Source organism: Motacilla alba, chromosome 8 (assembly GCF_015832195.1).
Source record: "Motacilla alba alba isolate MOTALB_02 chromosome 8, Motacilla_alba_V1.0_pri, whole genome shotgun sequence".
Classification (NCBI taxonomy): Eukaryota; Metazoa; Chordata; class Aves; order Passeriformes; family Motacillidae; genus Motacilla; species Motacilla alba.
In genome coordinates this window covers 28,014,299-28,035,552 of record NC_052023.1, presented here as the reverse complement: position 1 = coordinate 28,035,552, position 21,254 = coordinate 28,014,299, and the positions used below count along the sequence as shown (strand labels likewise).

Here is a 21,254-nt window from a genome sequence, read left to right as displayed (position 1 = left end):
CTTGAATGAAGCGTGTCTGCCTGGCTCTTCTAAATACTGACCTGGCGCCTGAGGCATCATTAAAAGAAATGCTGTGGGCTTCCTGGAGCCCCCTAAACATCAGCCTGGCCCTTCCAATTCGATTACCTGATCTCACCCCAGCAAATCCACATTTTTCTTCCTCCCGTGTGAGCTTAGAGAGAAGAAAACAAAACCCAGAAGCCGCCGGGGCTGGGGCCAGCTGCAGCAGGCCGGCCGGCATTGGATACGGGGCTGGCGGGGGTCCAGCTGCGCCGCTATATAGGAACGAGGGAGGCAGCTGGGCTGCAGACACAGCCTCTGCCGCCCGCTTTGGCCATCACTCACACTCTTCTCGCGGCCGAGGGAACTACAGCCTGCCAAGATGTGCAAAGGATTAGCAGCGCTGCCCCACACGTGCCTGGAGAGGTGAGAGCGGCCGGGATGTGCGGGATGCCGGGGGCTGCCTCCCCGCAGGGCTCTGCCGGGGCGGCCGGGGGCACAGGGGCTCCTCGTGCAGCACGTCCCCCCGATGGGCATCTCTCATGGGGACTGGCATTATCCAGCTCGGAAAGGGGAGGGAAGGCTAAGCTCAGAGGGTGCTGCGAGTGGCTGAGACCCGTGGCGGGATGAGCGCTATTTGGTCCCGAACTCCTCTCTCTGCCTCGGGGGTCGTTCTGCTGGGTGAGCTTGGGCTCCTCCAAAGCCAGCCCTCCACTGTTCTGGGTGGGAGTGCTTCATCCTCAGATCTTAATTTCCGCAAAACACCAGGAGGAGAGGAGGAAAAAATCAGGACAGAGGTTTTGCCTTTCTCAGATGGAAACAGCCCTGTCTCCAAAGTGCCTTGCAATCCTCTTTTAATTGCCCGCGTGCCACTCACACATGGAATAGCCAGACCTGGCCCCTCTCACAAGGCTCAGCCCTGTGCAGAGCACCAGCTCTGCCCCCCTTGTGTCATCTTCATCCCTATCCACCCTGGTTCTCATCCCAAAACCCGCCCCTGATGGTGGCAGAGGCTCCTCTCAACCCCTTGGGAGCTCAGGCAGGCTCCAGCCCCTGGCCATTTCCATGCTGATTGGAACCTGTCCTCTCCTCTGCTCCCACCAGCTTTGGAGGGGGTCCAGTGAGAAGCAGAGGTGCAAGCACCTGAGGTCTCACTGCAGCAGCAGGGCACTCAGTGCTTCACCTAAGGAGGAAACTTGGGAATAGCCTCAAGTGAATCCCTCAGTGAGGGTTCCCTCATACCTGCAAATGCCTTAGCACTGGTTTTTGGATGAGACTGACTGTGGGAAATTCACTGCCCTGAGGGGAGCTCCAGAGAAGTTCCAGGTGAAGTTGTGCCACTAGGAGCTGATGCTGCTTGCCCAAAAGGCAAATTCTCACCACAGGCACAAACAGGAGCGCAGGCCCGTGATGGTTTTGTTGTTGAAAACTTGTCTCTCTGCGATGCTCCTGAATCCATGCTGACCTTGCCTGCTCCCCTGCAGTCTCCTGTGCCATGGGCAGCCAAGAGCACTCTTCCAGTTTCATGTGGGTGATCCACATGTTTCTGCTCTGCTATCACCCTTGTTGCCACTCTTCTGACTTTTTAACAGTAAATATTCTTAATAAAGATTTTCTCCCGCTCCTGCTATGCTGATGTTTTTGTCTGCTACGCCCTCAAATCCTCACTCTTGAAGGCTGCATTCACACTTTGACACGCGGAGTCAGGACTGCATTTGTCCCCCTGTGCATCACGTTGTATCGCTCTAGGAGGCTTTCCAGCTGCTTCTCTGCCGTGTCACCAGAGCCTCCTGCAGCTGCTCACAGCTCGTCCCCGAGTGCCGTGCGCGGGGACGGCGATATCGCTGCTCGGCCACTGACCCCATTCCCGGTGCCTGCTGAACGGCACGCTCCGAGCCCGCCTTCCCCACTCCATCCCCACAGGCGTGTGCCGCCTTTCCCACGCCGGTATCCATGGTCTGACCTTCCCCTGCAGCTGCCTGGGGTCTGCAGAGCCCATCCAAGGCGGCCTGCCGACCCAAGGAGCCGCTGCCCTGGCTCTCCCCACAGCACGTGTGTTCTGGCCTCTTCAGAGAGGGATGATAGGTTGAAAGGAATCTCTTCCTACGGCCAGAAGAGCCTTGACTCCTCTCCAATAGACCATATTTGTCCATGTGTCCAGCACGGGTCTGACACAGCTGCCACTGACATGCCCATGCAGCATCACTCTTGAAGCTTTGTGGCTCCTCAAATCCCCTCGGGAGGCTTTTGCAGGTGAAGGGGCATTTCCCCTGGCACCTCCCTGCCCTCAGGCACAGCATCACCTTTAGCTTTCAGCTACGGCTTTAAACTCCTTTGAGCTTCTATTTTTGTTTTGCTTTTAAAGCTGGAGTCTCTCCTGGCCCTCCCCAGCAGCCTTTCTTGTCCTTGATATGTTTGACAGAGCCCATATTTTCTATTAATGCTTCTTGGAAGCTATTTCTCAGACTTTTTCTTGGCTTGCTCCCATATGTTCTCACAGTTGACCTTCCACCATTTACAGTCCCCTTGATTTTTCTCACTTGGCCAGGGTGTTGTTTTTTTTTTTTTTTAAAGATGTCTTTTTTGTTTATAGCTGCCTTTTTCCCCCTGCTGTTTAGCCTTCCCTGAAGCCTTGCTTGATAGCTTGTAATCCATCTGCAGGAGGACGCCAGGATGGTGTCTTTAAATAGCCCTTCCCTCTCTCAGCCTCCAGGCTTTCAGCTTGCTCCTGTACTTCCTTGCTTCCTTTTAACAACTTTCCTTATCTCTGCTGTCTCTACAGATGTCAGGAAGGTCCCACTGCCAGGGCATTGCTCTGGTGCAGGGGGGAGGCTGTTGCTGCTGTCCCCACACCTGCAGGGCTCCAGAGGCTTGGGCAGCTGCTGGGGGTCCCTCGGCAACACCACGGGATGGAGCAGGATGGGACTGCTGAGGGCCTCAGTGCCTCTTGAGCCCGACAGCTCTTGGCCACCAGTCACTGTCAGAGCATGGGAATCAGAGAGCAAAGTTTTGAGCCGGGTCTGAACACTTGTTGTGTGAAGCCACCATCAACTGCATCCAGGCCTTGTGTGGGTGTTGGTCTCATCCGCACCAGGGCATGGGGTCCCCAGGTGCTGCTCTGACAGCAGCAGAGTCCCGCTCCTGTCTTCCCAGCTCCTTGGATCATCATGGGTTAGGTTAGACTTTCGATGCCCCTGCTGCCAGCACAGCTTGTGTCATCCCTCTGCCTGCTCAGGAGCTCCTGGTATCCTCTGTCCTTGCTTCCAAGGTGGGCAGCCCCTGGCCCCTTGCTCTTCCCCCCTGCTCCTGCCAGATGAACCTCCTGGGATGTGACACGTAGTCCAGTTGCTTGGAAGGGACTGTCCCTGCTGCACAGCACCTGGCACTGGCAGGGGCTTGATCGTGGCAACATCCCGACTCATCCCTCTCGAGCACTGGGAGAGGGACAAGGTGGCACCCGGCATTTCTGCTCAGCCCCTCCTGAGAGGTGCTCCCTGAGCCCATGTGTCCCCTTCCTGCAGGAACCTGGAGACGTTCCCAGACGCTGGCCACAAGCGCGGATGTCTGGGAAAGGAGAGTCAAGGGAGAGGCCAGCCTGTCCCCTCAGCTTTCCTGTGGCTCCCTCTGCACCCACCCACTGCTTTGGTGCCCGCTTCACCTGCTCCCATCCCTACAGCTGCGCCATCCCCATGGGTCAGGGCCATGCCAGGTGGTCCCAGTGTAGCAGCACTGGCTAGCAGCGTGCCAAGGGGCAGCTGAGGCTTCCCGGAGAGCTGGCCCCAGGACACCAAGAGCCAGCTCTGGCTCGGAGCACTTGTCTGCATTTTACTTACGTACTCACAGCGGGATGAAGGGCAGCATCCCTGTCCCAGACGCTCTGTGTGGGAGCATGGTGACCTTGTCACCCTTTTCCTGAGGTCCTGAGCTTTCCAAGGTTCAGATTTCCTCAGAAGCACTAGCAATGGAAACTGTCCCTGGAGCTGCTGACGCTGTCCATGACAACAGCTGTGTTTCTGGGTGTGCACACCCGCTGCAGGTGGTGCCTGCAGCCCCAGGCTGGGCTGCTCTCCCTGCCTGGTCCTGCTGCCCACCTCCAGCAAGGGGGGCTGCTCAGAGGCACCTTTCTGCAGCAGAAATGGGGAGCAGCTGGCAGGGAGCGGAGCAGAGCAGACACCCCTGTGCCAGGTCTCCAAATGTCACCCGTGGGGACTGGTGGGTGGAAACCAAAACACAGAGAGAGAGAGTTTTACAAGGAGGGAAAAAAATCAAAGGAATTGAAATGAAATAGCAGACATAGCAATGGAGCAATCGTCCACAGAGGGCTTGTGAAAACAAACAGCAGAGAGGAAAATTGCAGGGAGCCCTGCAGGGAGCTGCAGTCCAGCTTTGCCAGCCATGCCGAAAGCTCAGCCTGTAAGGAGCAGTCTGTCCCCTCTCCTTCACCTCCTGTGCCAGCCTGGAAGCCACCAAATGTTGCTGTGCCAGGGAAAAGCCCTGCCCTGCAAAGATGGGGACTGGGGAGGCTGTCTGTTTTCACTCCTTTGTTTCTTCAGCCTCACCCAGCACACCTGAGTGCTCCCTGTAAAAGCTCAGCTTGCTCTTGCTGCCACCCCTGAGCTGTAGCGGGGTGGAGGGGAGCCTCCCTAGCAGTTTTAGATGCTCAGGACCTAATTACTATTTGTATTGCATGAAAGGGAATGTTTTGGGAGACAGCTGGGCCTGCTGCCAAGCCCCAGGACCCCCTGTTTTCTCTGCATCCTCCAAATGCAGGTCTGGAGCATGGCCTTGGTGCAATGGGAAGCGGCAGTCAGCCTTTGGCAGTCTTCAGCTCCTGAAACACTTTTTTCCCTCTCTGCCCAGAGAAGGCAGCACCCAGGAGGTGCCTGTTTACAGCACTCTTCCCATTGCAGATATGAGGCTTACATATTACTGACAAACATGCTATATGTCTATATAAGGGCTCTGAGCGCCGTCAGCAGCGTGGGGCTGGTGGCGCAGCGTGGGATGGCACCATGGGGCAGGTACCCCCAGCACAGCCTCTCCTCCAAAGGCAGCTCCTTCACCTCCTCACCAGCCCCTCTTCAAGCTCATCTCCATAGAGACTGAGCGCTGCACACACGCCCCTAATTCAGCCCCAGAGCAGCCTGACAGCCCTGCTGATGCAATTATCGTGGCCACAGATGGGGACAGAGCGGGGAGATGGAGATCAAGAGCTGCCGCTAATGCGCAGTGCCTGTTTAGAAACGCCGCAGACAGGCACGGCCTTTGCAGCATTAGGGCCCATTTGTGCATCTGGAATTAATTACAGAGGGGGTGCAGGGCAGGCACTGTGAGTGTCCCACTGCCCTGCTCCTCCGCCTGACCTGCCTCTGCTCCTCCCCTGCTGCAGGGCCAAGGAGATCAAGACGAAGCTGGGCACACTGCTCCAGAAGCCTGACTCAACCATTGACTTCATCATCCCCTACCCCGAGAAGCCGGAGAAGCCGCCCAAGGCCCAGAAGTGAGTACTGCCCTGGGCTGGGCTGCAGCGGTACGTGTGGACCCACTGGGGTGGACACGAGCCCTTTTGGGATGCAGAGGAGCTGAGCCCTGCTGTGGGCTGGCACAGCAGGCAGCTTGAGGCACGCTCCTCATGACCTGACCGCTAGGTGCAGGCTCAGGAAGTTGTGTCAGGGCAGCAAGAGACATGTCAGGCAATAGAGCTCTGTGGAAACTAGATTTCCCCTGGAAACTCAATTTACTTTTGGTGAGATTTCATGTCATTCGATAAAGGTTTTCCCAGAGGCATATGGCACTTGGGCTTCTCTGAGTCACCTGCCTCAACGCAGAGGTGCCAGCCTTTACAGCTGTCTGGCTTTGAGGTGGCAGTGCGTCCCTGAGCTGGGTGCACGACCTCACGGCATGATGTCTGGCTCAGGGCAGCTTCATGGTGATGGGACCTCCTCACCCTATGGCCTTTGGCTCGACCGTTGCTCCCCAGCACCAAGCTGGTGTATAATACTGGCTTACCAACATTATTTAAAGCACATGAAACACTAATTATTTTGCCTGCCAATCCAGGGTGCAGGGGGTAATATGCAGGGGGACGTTTGCCAGCACAGTGCCCGCCAGACACGGCGCTGCCCAGCGAGAGCTGCCCGTGCCAAGGAGGGCTGGCAGAGCCCGCTGGATTTTGTGCTTCTCACTCCATCGCCGCCATGCCCCAGATGCCTCTGTGACAGAGACACGTTTATCTCCATTAGCCATCCCTGCAGAAAGCCAGAGAACATCTCCACTCCCCGCTCTCTGGAGGAGCTGTTTTCTCCTACACTGCATCACTGTGCAGCCCTGGCATCACTCACCTGTCAGCATCTCACTTGCAGTTAATATCATCCCGGGGACATTCAGATAATGGGAAAGTGAATTTGGCGGTTTCCAGGAAATCTGGATTGTGTTAGGTTGCTGCAGTGATGCTTCTCCTCACTGGGGTGAGAAGTCACCTGACAGGGACATGGGGGCAGGGATAGGATTTGATCCTTGACAGAAGTGCAAACAAAGTTCACAGTCCAGAAAGTGAAGGATAAGAACCCCCTGTCATGGTGCCTACTGCTGATGGCTTGGTGACAAGTGAGGGCTGGTACCCACCCTGAGCAAGCCTGGCATTCCTGCCACTCTCCTCTCCCTGCTGGAGCCACCTGGGCAGCGTGACATGGCCGGGCATCAGCCCCTGTACTTCCCCCAGACCCACCACTGCAGCTCCTGGGCCCCAGGACCAGGACAGGCTGTCCTGCCCACTCTCCCTCCCCGCTCCCAGGGATGCTCTGCTCGGCCAAGGGGTTTCCACCTCCATGTGTGGCCCCTGCAGCACTGCCTGCATGGAGTGGAGAAGGTCCACAGCCAGCCCAGCACTCAGTGCCAAGCAGGGGGGCTTCTCTTGCCCTCCAGACAAGGCTGGCAGGGAAGGAGCTGGGAGCTCAGGGCAGCTTGGTCAAACTCCTTGGGGCTTAAATAAAACAACAAGAAGCCACAAACAACAACAACAACAACCCCATGAATACGTCCAGTCTCACTGTAAACATCCCATTAAAAATATATTAAAAAAAAAAGAGGAAAAACCGCGCAGATGGAAAACGCTGGAGGTTTCCAGTGGGAAGGGCGCCGAGGCCAGTGACCCGGCCTGCCGCAGGGCGTGGGAACGGGCTGTGGGAGCCCAGGGCTCTGACCCCGGCCCCAGCAGCACGGGGCCGCAGTGACCGAGCCCCTGTGGCCAGCGGGGAGCCTCTTTCCCCTCTTTCCCAGCGGGAAAACACAGGGATGCTTCCCAGCCGCCCGCAGAGCCCCTGCGCTGCCCTCCCGTGTGTGGGCGCTGGGGCCAGGAGGAGCCCTGTGGCCGCAGAAGGGACTCGCTCTGCAGCCACACCACAGCTCTGCCCAAGCACGGGGGAATTCACCTTCCCCACCCCACCTTCACCCTCCCTGCGCTATCGCCCTCCCCTGTGCTGTGAGGCAGCAGCATCCCCATCCCATCCCCAGACCGCTGCCTCCGCGCTGAAAGTCTCTGCAATTTGTTACCCCGTTCCTCCCCGTTTTTAAAGGAATTTTTTATAAAAACCTGGAGCCCAGACGGGGCTGTGGGATAACCATGGACCACCTGGGCTTTCTTTACTGTCCTCAGGCCCTCTCCGGAGGAGGCTCTGCAGTGGCGTGATTCCTTGGAGAAGCTCCTGCAAAACCCCTGTAAGTGCACATCCCCCTGCGGATGGTCACCTCCCCTCCTTCCACGTCCCCTGGGGTGCTCAGTGGGGGCTTGGCCCCCCTTGCAGTGTCAGTGCTGAAGTGAGGGCTCACCTCCCCCTTGCCCCCCAGATGGGCTCGCCAGCTTCCGCAGCTTCCTGCGCTCCGAGTTCAGTGAGGAGAACGCCGAGTTCTGGGTGGCCTGCGAGGACTACAAGAAAACCAAGTCCCCTGTGAAGATGGCTGAGAAGGCCAAAAAGATCTACGAGGAGTTCATCCAGACTGAGGCACCCAAAGAGGTCAGTGGCCATGGGGCAGGAGATGGTACTGGGGGGGACGAGGCTGCAGCCCTGTCAGCCCCATCCCGAAGGACAGCGATGGCTGCAGGGCACCTCATGCCATGGCTGAGGGGCTCGGAGGGCTGTGTCATTGTCAAGGGGCAGCCCCATCCCCACGTGCTGCACTCCCATCCTTCACAAGCCTGGAGCCCCTGTTTGCATGCTCAGCCTCTGCTGGGCTGTCTCCAGCCATGGGCACCCCCAACACGTGCCTGTCCCCCCCTTCCCTACAGAGGCGTCACATCAGTCATAAGGGATGACAATGTACAGTAGTCTTCCTCCCCAAGTTATCTCTGCAGCAGGACAGAGCTCATCCTGACAGCTTTGCCACCAATAATTCTGGCAGAGAAAGGAATCTGCTGCGGTCCCTCCCTTCACCCTTTGCGTGGTTGTTGGTGGGACAGAGCGGCAAGGGGAAACCATCACCCAGCCCTCCAAAGGCGGGCTCCCATCCCTCTTACACTCTCATGACAGGTGAACATCGACCACTTCACCAAGGCTGTGACCATGAAGAACCTGGTGGAGCCATCACCGACCAGCTTTGACATGGCCCAGAAGAGGATCTTTGCCCTGATGGAAAAAGACTCCCTGCCCAGATTTGTGCGGTCGGAGTTTTATCACGAGTTAATCAAGTAGCAATGCAGCAGGGCTGTGCGAGGCATCCCCGCTGCTTCTGTCTAAACACCTGCCCCTTCTCCGCAGCTGCTTTGCTTTCTCCATGCCACCTAGAGCACCCAGAGGTGTTGCTAAGCTCCTCCCCCCATGCTTTGGACTGTCCGATGTCCTGGTGTTTCCTCTCTTACTGCCTCTTTCCTCTCCCACAAAAAAACCAATTTGCAGAAACTCCCTGGAGTTGGGACCCAGAAGGGTGAGGGAGCAGCCCCAGCTCTGCAGCGACCAGGAGCCACGTGGCCAGCTGACACATCCCTGGTGCTGCGGAGCTTGGCATTAGCTGGAGGCTCTGAGGTGCTGAGTTTGCCTTCTCAGGGCTCCTCAGAACATGACAATGACAATTTTCAGTGCTGCCCATATTGCCGGTGTGGCCCAGGCTCGCTCCCTTCTCCCAGCTTCCCAGGGTGCCGCTGAGGCCGCACAGCTCCTCTGCAGGTGCTCCCCTCCCTGGCCAAGGTGAGACACATCCACTGCCCGATTTGCATCGCCTTCCTTCCAAAAAGCAGCCCATCGGCAGGAACAGCCGGCCAGGGCAGGGACGGGGGCACGGCAGGGACACCAGCGGCACCGACACGTACAGCAAGGATGGCACTGTGACGAGGATGGCAGGGACTGCTGTACGGCAGAAGCAGGTGCCGCAGGGTGTGCCTGGCTGGCACCAGGGTGAGCAGAGCCTGTGGCACCGCGTCCCCAGGAGCTCCACTCGGAGTCAGCCTGTTTGCTTCCCTCCAAGTACAAAAACAAGAGGATAAAATGAGACCTGTTGGTCCAAAACACTGGGACTGCTTAGCAACCCCGAACTCCTGCTCACTCCAGCCTCTGCACGCCGCCCTGAGCTGCCAGGGCACACCCTGTGCCACATCCCAGTGCACAGCCCTTGCGGTGTGCTGGGATGCAGCTCTGGGGGCTGCCACGGGGCTCTCTTTTTCAGCTTCTCTCTGCAGTAGGCACACCAAAGCAATGCCTCTGCACAAACCCAGAGTCTAGCACGGGAGGGAGAGGAGACATGCGGGGAGAAAAGAATGCTGAAATTCCAGCTGTTCAGATCCAATTTGAAAAATCCAAACCAAACACAAACCCATCTTTGGAAACACGAAAAATTACCCCCTGGCTTCTAGAACAGAGTGTAGACCCTGCTGAGTTTGTGCAGCCTGCATCTGTCTCTCCTGTCTCCTCCTATCTGCCCAGGCCATGTGTTTCCATAGGCTGTCTCTAAAAAGGACTAGCTGCTTTCTAACGACTCAAAGCCAGCCCTCTGCTAACAGAATAAATCACACCTGAGGATGGGGCAAGGGCATACATGAAAAGCAGCCCACAGGGTCTCATTTCAGCCTTGAGGGAAATGTGATAAACCCCTGCTCCACAGGGCCTGGATGGTTCATCCCCGTGTTGGTTTCCTGGTGCATCATCCACAGGGTCATGGCTTGCAAAGAGCCAGCAGCCTGACAGGTGCCCAGCAAAACATCCGTGGCCCTGCTGCCCACAGGCATCCCGGGCTGCTCTGCCTCTCTGCGAGTCACGGGACTCCGTGCAAAATGCAGGAACATAAACAGTGGCTTTGCCAGCCTCGTCAAGACTTTCAAAATCTGATCAAAACCCCACCAGCCTCAAATATTTACACGTTGTCTCTATGGCAATGAAGAAAAATACATCCTGAGCTGCAGGAAATGGGCTGTGTTTTCCAGGCAGGAGTGGGGAGGCAGGGGAAGGATGGAGGCAGTCACAAATGTGACTTTTTCTTTAAGCTCTGGAGCAAAAGGCCTGGGAAAGTCGGTTCTGGAGCAGCAGGGTCGATGCTTACAGGCATTTCCCTGGGGTGAATGCAGAGGGTGGCTTGGGTGACCCTAAAAAGCCCAAGGGAGCCCATGAGCAGCAGGAGGGTCCCATCAAAAGGGCACAGGAGCCCCCAGCAGTGTCCATCGTTCAGGTGGGCAACAAGGGGGAGGCAGAAGCAGGGCTAGGCGTGGGATGGGGGGCTTGGCCAGCCCCTCTGCTGCAGGGTGCTCCCCCACCTCTGCCTGCACACGCTCCCTGCACCCTCCCAAAGTCTCCATGAACTGGTGTCAATTCAAGCGGGTTCAGCACGTTCAAGCTCCTCATTTACAGCGTGACTCAGAAATGCAAAACCGAACAGGCTTCCCTGCAGGAAGACCTGGATCTTTCATTTCTGCTTAATCCTTTGGCAGCTATTTCCAGATCCCCTCACACGTTTCACAGTTAAATGCCGCCACCACCACTGCCATAAGGTCGGGATGCTGCTGGAGGCTCTTGCTACACACCACCAAACCCTGGGATGTCACCCTGCAGCAGCGACACATGGGGCAGGGAGAAGGTGTCTGGGTAGGTACGTGCTGAAAAGAAAGGTGCAGAATGGATTCAGGAGAAATGCGACAGCTCTGTTGGCAACCCCTCCCTCACACAGTTTCTGTTAAAATGTTGGAAGTCTACTCTGGGGGCTGCCCGTGACCTACTGAGTGGCCAGAAAATGTGGCCACTGAAGCGTTTTGGAGCTCTAGGGAAGTTGTGTTAGTGTGGAAGGGCCATTTGGCTAATTACTCGAGCAGGCTTGCCCAAAAAGGTGGCAACACCTGTACCAGCCCCACGGCCCAGCTTTCCACCAGCCCAGAGGTATTTGCTACTGGGCTGATGCCAACCATCATATTTCAGGTAGGAGATACTTCATGTAGTTTATCACTCTAGCTCTTGTGAAATTTGGCATATATAGCAGTATATAACATGTACATCTGTATTCCTGTACTCATATATACACGTACACACACATATATACTTGTAACATGGGCATCTCGACCCCCTGAGAGTCAGAGGGCCACAAAGCAGAGTTTCTGGATGTGGTGCTTGGGGGTCCATCCCAGAGAGGAGTGTGTGGGTTTTGCATTGTTCCAGACCCTCTTGAGGGAAGCCTTGGCCCTCCAGCTGAGCGAACACAAAGGTGCATCCTTCAGGGTCCCCCTGTGCCCGTGGCCTCCGTGTGCCATCCTGGCACCTGGGCTGCTGCAGGAGGCAGGTCTTGTGCCCCTCGAGGGACCCCTACCTCTGCCGTGGGGCGAGGCAACCCCACGCTGCAGCCAGGGGCATGGGGCACCAGGCACTGCCTCCACGCCACCCTGGCACCCACCCCTGCCACAGGCACATGTAGAAAATGGCTCCCTGCAGCTGCATACCCCAGAGGGACAGCAGAAGATGGTCTGATGTGTGTTTTATGGTGACTTCAGCAACCCGGAGCCTCGCACCTCATCAATCACAGGGTGAACCACCCAGCTCTTGCCCCGTGTGCTGAGCTGGGCACCACCAGGGCTGCCCAGTCCCAGACTTGGGCACTGCCAAAGCCCAGGGGCTGAAAGTGTCCCAGAGCTCATCCAGGCTCCCCTCAGGCCTTGGTCACGTCCTGGAGGGTGCTGCACGCTGTGGCCAAAGGCTGGAGCAAAGGCAGGAGGGCGCGTCAGCTCCTCCCACCTGTGAGCTGCAGGTTTTCAGTCTGGAGTTCTCCATGGCATTTCCACTGGAGATACTCATGTGGGGAAGATGTGAGGTGCTGGTGTGCACCGAGCAGTTGTGTTAACCCATATTCATGTACCACTCAGTAATCCACACATAAACATGTATTTCTGCTCCTGTCTCAACGGACTGTTCATTTTGTCTCTTTGTTCTGAAGGTGCAGCACTTTCTTACCCACTACAGAGCACTCCCAAAACTTGTGCCCAAAAGACCAAAAGTCTCTGGGAGCTTCTGCTGCAATGATGCAGTGGTTTCTCAGTGAACTGGAAAGGGAATCACCCCAGGGAGCTGATGCAGAAGAAATGCCCCCAGGCTGGTGCAGCACAGGCTGCTCCTATGCTGCCTCAGGCTTTGGCCCCCAGGGTCAGCTCCAGCTCCAGCAGCAGCAGCTGGGCTGCCCCCGGGGCTGGGCTGAGCAAGGGCCAGCCCTGCTCTCTGCACCCACAGGGCACAGCCCAGGGACAGGCTCAGCTTTGGGACAAAATGTATTCTGGCAGCTCAGGGTCGCAAAGCATCTGCCTCAGGGAAGGGCTCCTTGATGTTCCCCCTGCAAAGCTGTCAAGGGGGGCCTCACACTCACCCCAGACCCTTGGTGAGGATGGCTAATCCCCATGCTGAGCAGGTGGTCAGGCAAGGCAGAGACCCATAAAAACCCCGTATCCCCCAGGCTCATGGTGCTGAAGGTGTCTGAAGGATATAATTGTTGTTGCTTCATCTCCTGTTTCATCTTTCTGTGACTTAAAACAATCTCTGAGTGAAGCCACTTGTAACATAACTTTTAAGAGCAACCTTGTCCAATGAATTGGAACTCCGTGCATTCTCTTTTGTTCACATAATGGCACTTTAGAAGGGACTAACACAAACATTTTTATTTAGACTGCATTCATCATTGTTTAAATATCGATACAATTTTTGCAATAGTTACCAAGAGCTCCCAGTACCAGGGGAAAATAAAACATAGCCACATGCTTGGCTATGCTCAGCGCTTTAGCAAGCTGAACATCTCTTAGCTGAGCATGCAGGGTGATAGGTGTTGGTACATTGAATAAATACAAAATAAAGCACATGTTAAAAAAGAAGTTTCTCTATGGGCCTGGAGAGCCACAGCCTCCTCGTGCCGTGCCAAAACCCCGGTGTGAGAGCTGCTGTCTGGACTGGGATGCAGAGCGCAGGGCACACAGTGGCCAGAGCAGCAATGCCTGCTGAAGGAGAGACCAAGGCTGGGGCACAGTGAGACACACCGGGCGCTGCAGCTCACGGCAGCAATCCTGCAGCTGCCTCCTGTGCTTCCCACCACGGGCCAGCGCCAAAGCCACAGCAAAGGCCGTGCCTCACCACAGCTATTAAAAGTCAGCTGCCTTCTGGCAAAGCCCCGGAGCAGTAATGAGACAGACACATTCCTCCGACCATCTTCAGGAAAAGTGAGCCATGCTGCTACTGAAATACATGAATAACACCTTAGAAAACTCCAACATTTTCAAGTACTCCCAAGCAGGGCCTTTCCTCCTCAGATATGGTGCTCCTATTCCCTCACAAACTGCTTCTCGCAAGCCAGGACAGGCAAACCTGAAATGGCACTGCTAGAGTCAGGAATATACACCTGTCTGGGAGAGAAGGAACACGTCTCTGTTCTGCTCTGCTGGGCTGTTTAACCTGGGAGCACGAAGGTCGCAATTAATAACATAAGAAATAATGAGCCTCCCCCAAAGTGACAGCTCTGCACAGCCTAGGGAAGATCCTTGGCCAGCATAAACGGGGTGCTACAGAGGGAGCAGCAGCCAGGGGGAAGAGCTTCCCATGATGACTGAGGGAGGCTGAGCTTCCCTGCGACTGTGGCTGTGATGATTGAGGGAGGCTGTCTGAAAAGTGCTGGTCTCCCTTCAGGAAAGAGTAGCAGCTCTTCCTGTGCCTGACACTGCAATGCAGCACAGCCTGAGCTCTGAGCAAACACTCCTGACAGCCTGGACATTTGGGAGTTGTGAACGGCTAAGAACCAGAGCCAGCCCTTTCCACCTAAACCTCTGCAGATTAGAAAGGGGAGATCACCATCCCCAGCACTTCCTTCAGCTTCCTCTCTGCCCTGCACCTCGCTGGGTGTCACACGGTGACCTCGCCAGTCTGGTCCCTCCGTGGGCAGAGCCAGGGCTGGCGGAGCCCCCCAGCACCCTGCTGGGCTCACGGGGCTCGGCAGAGCCCCGGCACACGCAGCGACCGCCCCCAGCTCCTGCCAGACACACACCCCAGCGCTCCTACACCGACCCATCGGAGGAGGGCTTGCTACGCACACCGAGCCTGGATTGGGTTACAAATGCTGGCTGCTGCATGACATGGGATACAACTGAACATTAGACAGCTACTGGAGACAGCTCTGTTGCTTCATGCCAATGAATGCTTTTGCTGCCACATATTCTGCAAGAGCCCGGCCCGCCCCTGCCTCGCTGCGGGTTCAGGCACACTGAGAGATGATGTTGGAGTTGCAGTCTAAGCTGTGAGTGTGGTTTCTTTTGCAGTTTTCGGGCCCACAGCCGGCACCAGGCGGGCTGACCAAGTCCAGGTAGTAAGGGGACTTGAGGAAGCGACGGTAAGAATCCTTCTCCATGAGGGTGAATATTTTTCTCTGAGCCTCATCAAAGCAGGACAGCGTAGGCTCCAGCATGTTGTGGCTCGTCTTCTCCCGTGTGCATGAATCCAAGTTCACCTGTCAAAGGGCCAAAGGGACAGCGTAAGGAGAACCTGTCCCAGACGGGGCATACATAGGAAAGGGAAAATCCAAGCGTCTCTCTACCATGTGTGCTTGCTGAGCAGTTGTCCAAAATGGTTGTCTGACACCCTGTAGCCTCAGCAGATACCAATGCATCTCTGCTACCACAAGAGCTGTCAGGGGAGACTGACACACGTCCCTCTGGGATGCAGCTAGCCAGGAAACTCAAACTGCATGGGAGCAGCTGAAACATTGGGAATCACAGTCCTCTTGGGCTTCCCCTATTTCAGTGTGCACATGGAATGGCCATGTGGTTGTAAGTAAACACACTTTCTCTCTATCCAAGTTTAATATAAAATCAATTACAAACCCACCATGTGTCCTTGCTAACTAGCAGAGAAGCAGAAGCCTTCATCTCTTGTGAAGCTATTGACCTCTGCTTGGCTGTGCTGCTGGTTCAGAATTTAGGGTGGTGCCTTTGCCCAAGGAGTGCTCAGTGCACGTACCTCTTTTGTGGCCTGCACTGAGATGAACTCATCGTAGATCTTCCTGGCCTTGGGGCTGAGCTTGGCTGGTGACTTGGTTTTCTTGTACTCCTCACAGCTGACCCAGAACTCGATGTTTTCTTCGCTGTACTCAGATTTGAGAAAAGCACGGAAAGCAGCCAGTCCTCCTATGGATTGTTCAGAGGAAAAAACAGGTCAGGCAACAGTGCTGGTCCCTGAACAGTCGCACCCCTGACTCCCAGCAAACAGTGATTGTGGGTTCTCCTTCCCAGAGCTGAATGAGGAGCTGCCCTGGGGCTGGCAGTGGGGAGCTCGTGCATGCTGGGGAGGCTGGGATGCAGACAGCTCCCATGGGGATGTCACACGTGGGGCCCCAGCTGCCTGTTCCCCCTCTGTGACCTTCAGTGTCCCAGCCAGGGGAACACAAGCAACTCGTGTGTTCCCAGGAGGCCTTGAGGAGACAGCCAGCATGCTCCACAGAGTCTCAGACCATGGGAACAATGCGAAGGAAACCTCAAAGACATCAGTGTAGCCCACAACTGATGGGAAGGCAAAGTCTCCCATGGGTTCAGCTGCAAGTAATATCTCCACCTTTTGGTTCTTGTTTAACCCACCACTAACTGCGTGTCCCAGTCTTGCCTTCCTCTTGCACAAAACAGCTCAGCAGGAGGCCAAAACCACACTCATGATGCATTGGGATTGACCCTTGCCTTGGGTGTGAGCAAGAGGCCCCTTCCCCACCCCTCCCAGAGGTGTGGGTGGCCAAAGGAGCTCCTGTGTGCCCCTAAGAGACAATCAGATAATGTCCCGTGTCCCCTCCCAGGACTGCTCAGAGCACACATGCTCTGCAGGCACACAAGAGCCCTCTTCACTTACTGTCATGATGGATCAAATTTTCCAAAGACTCTGCCCATTTTCTGACTTCCTCTTGGCTAAGCCTAAGAAGAGACAAAGGGAGAAACACAGGGCTGAGTTAAAGAGAGCACAGCAAGGACAAATTTGGTTTGTTTCTCAACACCACTAGAAAAATCTTTTTCCCTGATTGTTGTAAGAGCATACACAAGAGACTGAGAATGAAATATCAGCTTGTTTTATAGATACCCCCAGGGATCCCAGATCTAACCGACAGAAACTTTGGTTTGCAATCCTCATCACCAGCCACGGGCTAGAAACTAACTTTCCTGGAAAAAAATTGCAGTGGAGTTCATATTTATTCTGTGCCTGGCTGCATCTCCTGCTGGAGCACAGACCTGGGATCACTCTTACAGGTCATATTAGTGAGCTCCAAAGGGCTGGCTCCTTTGACCTGTCAGGGGAACAGCAGCTATGTGGAAGAGAGGAATGTGGGAACTGGAAACACACGGGGAGCACATCCTGCTCTACCATACTAGAACACCCTAGGGCTCATCTGTTCCAGCAGCAAACCCTGGCTTTTGGAGCTCTCTTTGGAGAGAACACTGACTCCTTGCAGACTGGGGAGAGCAGTGACACCCTGACAGGCTGCTGGCTGGTTTGTGTGCCCACACCTCTGTGCAGCTGTGTGGATCATTGCACAAATCCAGCCCAAGTAGGCATGGGATGCTCATTCTGCAATGTGTCCAGTTGCACTGGGTCTGGAGTCATTCCCCTGTGCAGGACACTGCACACCCTCCCCTGTGCTCATTCATATTGAATCACAGAAGTGGCGGCAGAAGGGACCTCTAGTTCAGCACTCTTCATGGAAATTGAAGTCCTCAGGTGTTGATAGTCAGCTGACAGGACTATCCACACCTGAGGGCTGTTGCCACACTGGATCCAAGCACAGGTGTTCAGGAAGAACTGGGAAGCAGCAGCAGAAACACCAATGGAGTCCAGCTCGGTGAAGGAATAAACAACATGCTGCAGCCAGTCTGGGATTAACTAGGTGACAGCACCTGCTCTTACCTCTGGCTTGAAGACAACTTCTCCTTCTTGCCATGGGAAGAGCCGTAGTCACAGGAATCTGACTTCTGCAGCAAGAAGCCCAGACGGTGCTTCATGTCTTTGGCACTGAAAGAAAAAAACCAAGGAGGAGATGAAGACAATGCTTTGCACTCCCTCTGCAGCCTCCTCACTGCACAGGCTCCTCCAGCATTACTCAGTGACACGAATGCAGGTCACTGACAGGGACTCCAGTGCTGATTTTCCGCTCATTGCATAATGCACATTTTTCATTCTAGACAGACACAACAATGCCAAAGAAGTCATTTTTCATGTTCAACAGCATCTTGCCGAGAAGATCATCAGCCTGGAAGCAGGTGGCAAAGGGGGAGAAGCTGCTGTTTTCCTACTGCTTACAAGTAAAAATATTGTGATAGAAAAGCATCACCATGCTCTGTGTGTGTCACCTCTCCCTGAGCTGATTTGCCCAGCTGCCAATGTGTGGTTCTTACACCCTTACTAATCCCTTCCTGCAGCCCCTGCCCCTTCCCCACCTCATCAGCTGGCCACAGGAACAGCAGGGCCACGCCAGGCCACCCCACCAAGCCCATGACACAGAGGGAAGGGAGGAAGTCAATGGCTTGGAGCAAGACCGTGGGGTGAGCTCAGGGGATGAGCCAAGAGCCCCACCACAACCAGCCCACACTGGCTGCAAGCTGCTCCCTCGCTCCACAGCAAGCTCCTCTGAAGATTCATCCTTAATTCTGCTCCACCTTCCAGCTCAGGACAATCCTTTCTCCACAGCAGCTTCTAGATATGCAGCTGATACTGGCCTTGGCACCTCTCTGGGTTCCCTCCCAGTTTAAGAATGGTGGGTGGGTAAACCATGCCTGCAAGCCCTGGCCTGCCCCAAGGTGCAGCCATAGTGTAAAGCAGGAAATTCTTCTCCTTCCCCTCAGATCTGAGCCTGGAAAAGAGCAGGAGGCTGTGCCACAGGGCTGAGCTCTGCTCTCTGCTCCAGTGCCCTGTCAGGGGTCCTGGCCATACCTGATCTCACTGCTTGCCTCAGAAATGTTTCCTTAACAGCTCCAGCACTCAGGGAGAGCAAAGGGAGCCCACAGCTGCTTTGGAGCAGGGTGCCTGTGGCCAACACCAACACCCAGGCTCTGCCAGGCACCCATGGGGACTCTGGGCTGCCAGGCTTGGGCTGCCTGGTGCATGCTCCTCGGCCAGGAGAAGGAGACTGCTCAGGTCTGCAGGAGGGTGGCAGCAGGAGGAAACAAGACACTGCTGCTTGCAGCCAGTCCCACAGCTTTCTGGAGGAGAGGGATTTTGCTGGGAATCCTGAACAGAGGTGTTTAAAAGATGTGAACTATTTTTCCTTGTATTTTTCTTTTTTTTTTTTTTTATCCTCATCAAATGTTCCTGCAAATTGGAAGTGTCAACACTTTTTCTTCGCATTTTCAGCACCTGTTTTTAAATCCAACCATGAGCAGGAAGCTTATTCCTCAGATGGGAGCCAGCTGAGTCTCTGCTCACGTTTTTCAAGCCACTGCCCATCTGCTGGGAAGCAGCCTCAGGAGCGCTGCTGCAGGCACGGGCGGGCAGAAAGGCAGCGCTGCAGCAGCAGACACCCGCACGAGTTTGGGTGGGCTGGATGAGGAGGGAGCATTGTGCCTCCCTCCTGGGTATCTCCAGCCTCCAGAGCACCCGAAAGGGAGTAACACCCCTCTCCAGGGGGGCTCATGCCAGCCTGGAGACCCCTCATGCTGGGCTGTGGGGCAGGCCATGCTGCCGAGGGCACATCTGGGGTTGTGCAGGCTCTGCTCTGCCGATCCCACGCACTGGGGTGCAGCCAGCTCCTGCAGGGCTACAGTTCAGCCCGTCCCGATGGGCACCGCACAGCGGGGGTGTGATGAGCCCCACAGCAGCCCCACAGCGCCGTGCATTGGGGTACAGCCTAACCTGGCCCCTCACCATCACGCAGGGAACTCAGGCTGACCCCACAGCAGCTGGTGCCGCATCCACATCCACCGTGCCCCGCATCCCTGCCTGCTGGCACAGGGCTCTCTGGTCCTGCCAGGCTGCATTTCTGCATTTGAAATGCATTTCAGGGGATAATCCTTCATTTATATCCTGCCTTGCTCCCCCCTCCAAAGAATCAAGAAAATTTAGCAGAGAGGAGCCAAAGGAGAAAAGGGGTGCAAAGACTGCAGCAGAAGCAGCAGACAGGAATATCAAAATATCGCAATGCTAAAAGCTGCTGGTTTTGATGATAGGAAGGAAGGCTTTAGGGTTCCTCCAGCTCCGTGCAAAACCTTTCTGCAATTCTGCTTCTAGCTGAAAAAACCCACAAAAGCCTCTAAGCAGTCATTTGTGTCTAATCTCGCAAAACAACCAGAGCCAAACCCGTCCTCCTGCCTCGGACGCGAAGCGCAATGCATCAGCGTGTCTCCGGGCTAACGAGACCATTACCAGATGCTCAGAAATAAACAGTACCTTTTTAAGCAAGTGGCTGGCAGCGCAGCGAGTCCCTTGCACATCTTGCTGCCGAGGTCGGAGCAGTATTCCAGGAAAAAAAACAACGAGGCAGGAGGCGGCGGAGGCTGCGCGAACGCGGGCTGGGTCCGGCGGGCGAGGCAGCGGCGCTGCCTGGGCTCCGCTTTATAGGCCAGCCCCAGAGCCCAGCAGCGCCGGCTGACCCAGTCAGGAGTCAGCGCAGCAGCAGCACCCGGCCCCTTTCTGCCCACCCAAGAGGAAGAGGGTGACGTATAAAACCCAGACAAAGGGGTGAGAGAGATCGAAAACCTTACCAGAAACGAAGTCCGGTGTTTGGCTGCCGAGGTGGAAGCTTTGAAAAGGGGCTCAAAAAAAAAGCTTCGGGGAGTTCCTCTGTTGCAGGAGGTTGGAATGGTGCAGATGAAAAGCAGATTTTTGCGGGGGGACACAGAGAGTAAAAAAAAGGTCAGAGAATCAAGTCTGAGACGTGAGATGAGCTTTGCCGGTTCCTCTCTTAATTTCCTTTCCTCTTCTATTTAAAGTAACCTGGATCAAGAAAGGGACAAGAATTTTAAACAGAAAAGGTTACCATAATCCAAACGAACGCAGAAAATAGAGCTCTCAAGGAAAGAAGAATGTAAATTCACCAGGGAACTACCCAGGCAGATGAGACTTTCCTGTTTTATTCCAGAGTCATGTGAATATATATTTTTGGTGAGGCTGCAACAAAAGCCCGGGGGGGGGGGTGGGGGGGTGCCAGGCGCTATTGGAATATAAAATGTGCATGTCTCAGCACATAAATTTGAGGACAGCTCACACACATGCGTGGAAAAAAGGAATTTAGGTTGGCAGCGCATCTACCTTAGATATGGATATCACTGCAACACCTTCTCCATTTGCATTTGCAAAATCGAAAGCCAGACCAAGGGATTCTGGTGCCACCCAGGAAAGATGGTTAATTAAAATAAAAGGCTTAACTGTGCCTGCCCAGAGAAGTCTTTGAAGCAGTTCTGAGGGTGCTTCATGCTAAAGAATGAACCCATCAAACACCTGTGGGGGTGCCTGCACTGCCCTGGCTCTGCTGCAGTTCCAAGAACAGAACGACTTCAGCTACTTGTCCTCAGCCCTTGGATGGTGCAGAAGGCACCTCTCTCCCTGCCCCTCTAGGGAGAGAGAGAATTGGCTGATATTTATCGAGCTGCAGCTCAGCACAGCCTGTACCATCCTTATCAAAGAGGGGAAGGCTTTGGGCAGACGGAGGGGCATATGGGCTGCTGCATTTTAAGTCCTGCTCCCACTGTGAAGTAAAGGAGCTTCTGATTAGCAGCAGGCTGCCCGCCCACACTGCCCACTGCTGCATCCCCTCTCCCAGAAACATTTCAGTGCTTTGCTCACGATCTGCAGAAGTTG

At 55.3% G+C, this 21,254-nt stretch overlaps 2 protein-coding genes across 7 annotated transcripts; one reads left to right on the top strand and one right to left on the bottom strand.

The window, feature by feature from the left end:
- The first annotated feature begins 269 nt into the window (after window positions 1-269).
- Window positions 270-12,364, top strand: RGS5 (regulator of G protein signaling 5). Its single transcript, XM_038145069.1, has 5 exons — window positions 270-426; window positions 5,390-5,500; window positions 7,655-7,716; window positions 7,846-8,012; window positions 8,526-12,364. Exons 1-5 carry the CDS (start codon window positions 383-385, stop codon window positions 8,685-8,687), a joined length of 546 nt encoding a protein of 181 aa, XP_038000997.1. The 5' UTR covers window positions 270-382; the 3' UTR covers window positions 8,688-12,364.
- Window positions 12,365-13,081: 717 nt separating this feature from the next.
- RGS4 (regulator of G protein signaling 4) lies at window positions 13,082-21,039 on the bottom strand. Of its 6 annotated transcripts, none has more exons than XM_038145066.1 (6): window positions 20,895-21,039; window positions 20,159-20,390; window positions 17,370-17,474; window positions 16,323-16,384; window positions 15,447-15,613; window positions 13,082-14,937 (listed from the first exon to the last, which is right to left on the bottom strand). In XM_038145066.1, exons 3-6 carry the CDS (start codon window positions 17,462-17,464, stop codon window positions 14,686-14,688), a joined length of 576 nt encoding a protein of 191 aa, XP_038000994.1. In that variant the 5' UTR covers window positions 17,465-17,474; window positions 20,159-20,390; window positions 20,895-21,039; the 3' UTR covers window positions 13,082-14,685. The 6 variants fall into 6 exon arrangements, with proteins under 6 accessions (XP_038000994.1, XP_038000993.1, XP_038000992.1 ...); XM_038145065.1 differs by lacking the exon at window positions 20,895-21,039 and adding an exon at window positions 20,706-20,840; XM_038145064.1 differs by lacking the exon at window positions 20,895-21,039 and adding an exon at window positions 20,492-20,605.
- Between the last annotated feature and the right edge of the window lie 215 nt (window positions 21,040-21,254).

What these genes read in the sequence shown, in the direction of transcription:
- RGS5 (XM_038145069.1), top strand. Translation starts at nt 383, where the DNA reads ATGTGCAAAGGATTAGCAGCGCTGCCCCACACGTGCCTGGAGAG. An exon ending in GAAGCTCCTGCAAAACCCCT is followed by an intron (nt 7,717 to 7,845) that starts GTAAGTGCACAT and finishes CTTGCCCCCCAG; the next exon opens with ATGGGCTCGCCAGCTTCCGC. An exon ending in AGACTGAGGCACCCAAAGAG is followed by an intron (nt 8,013 to 8,525) that starts GTCAGTGGCCAT and finishes CTCTCATGACAG; the next exon opens with GTGAACATCGACCACTTCAC.
- RGS4 (XM_038145067.1), bottom strand. Translation starts at nt 19,888, where the DNA reads ATGTGCAAGGGACTCGCTGCGCTGCCAGCCACTTGCTTAAAAAG. An exon ending in AAATTTGATCCATCATGACA is followed by an intron (nt 15,614 to 16,322) that starts GTAAGTGAAGAG and finishes AACAATCCATAG; the next exon opens with GAGGACTGGCTGCTTTCCGT. An exon ending in CAGTGCAGGCCACAAAAGAG is followed by an intron (nt 14,938 to 15,446) that starts GTACGTGCACTG and finishes GCCCTTTGACAG; the next exon opens with GTGAACTTGGATTCATGCAC.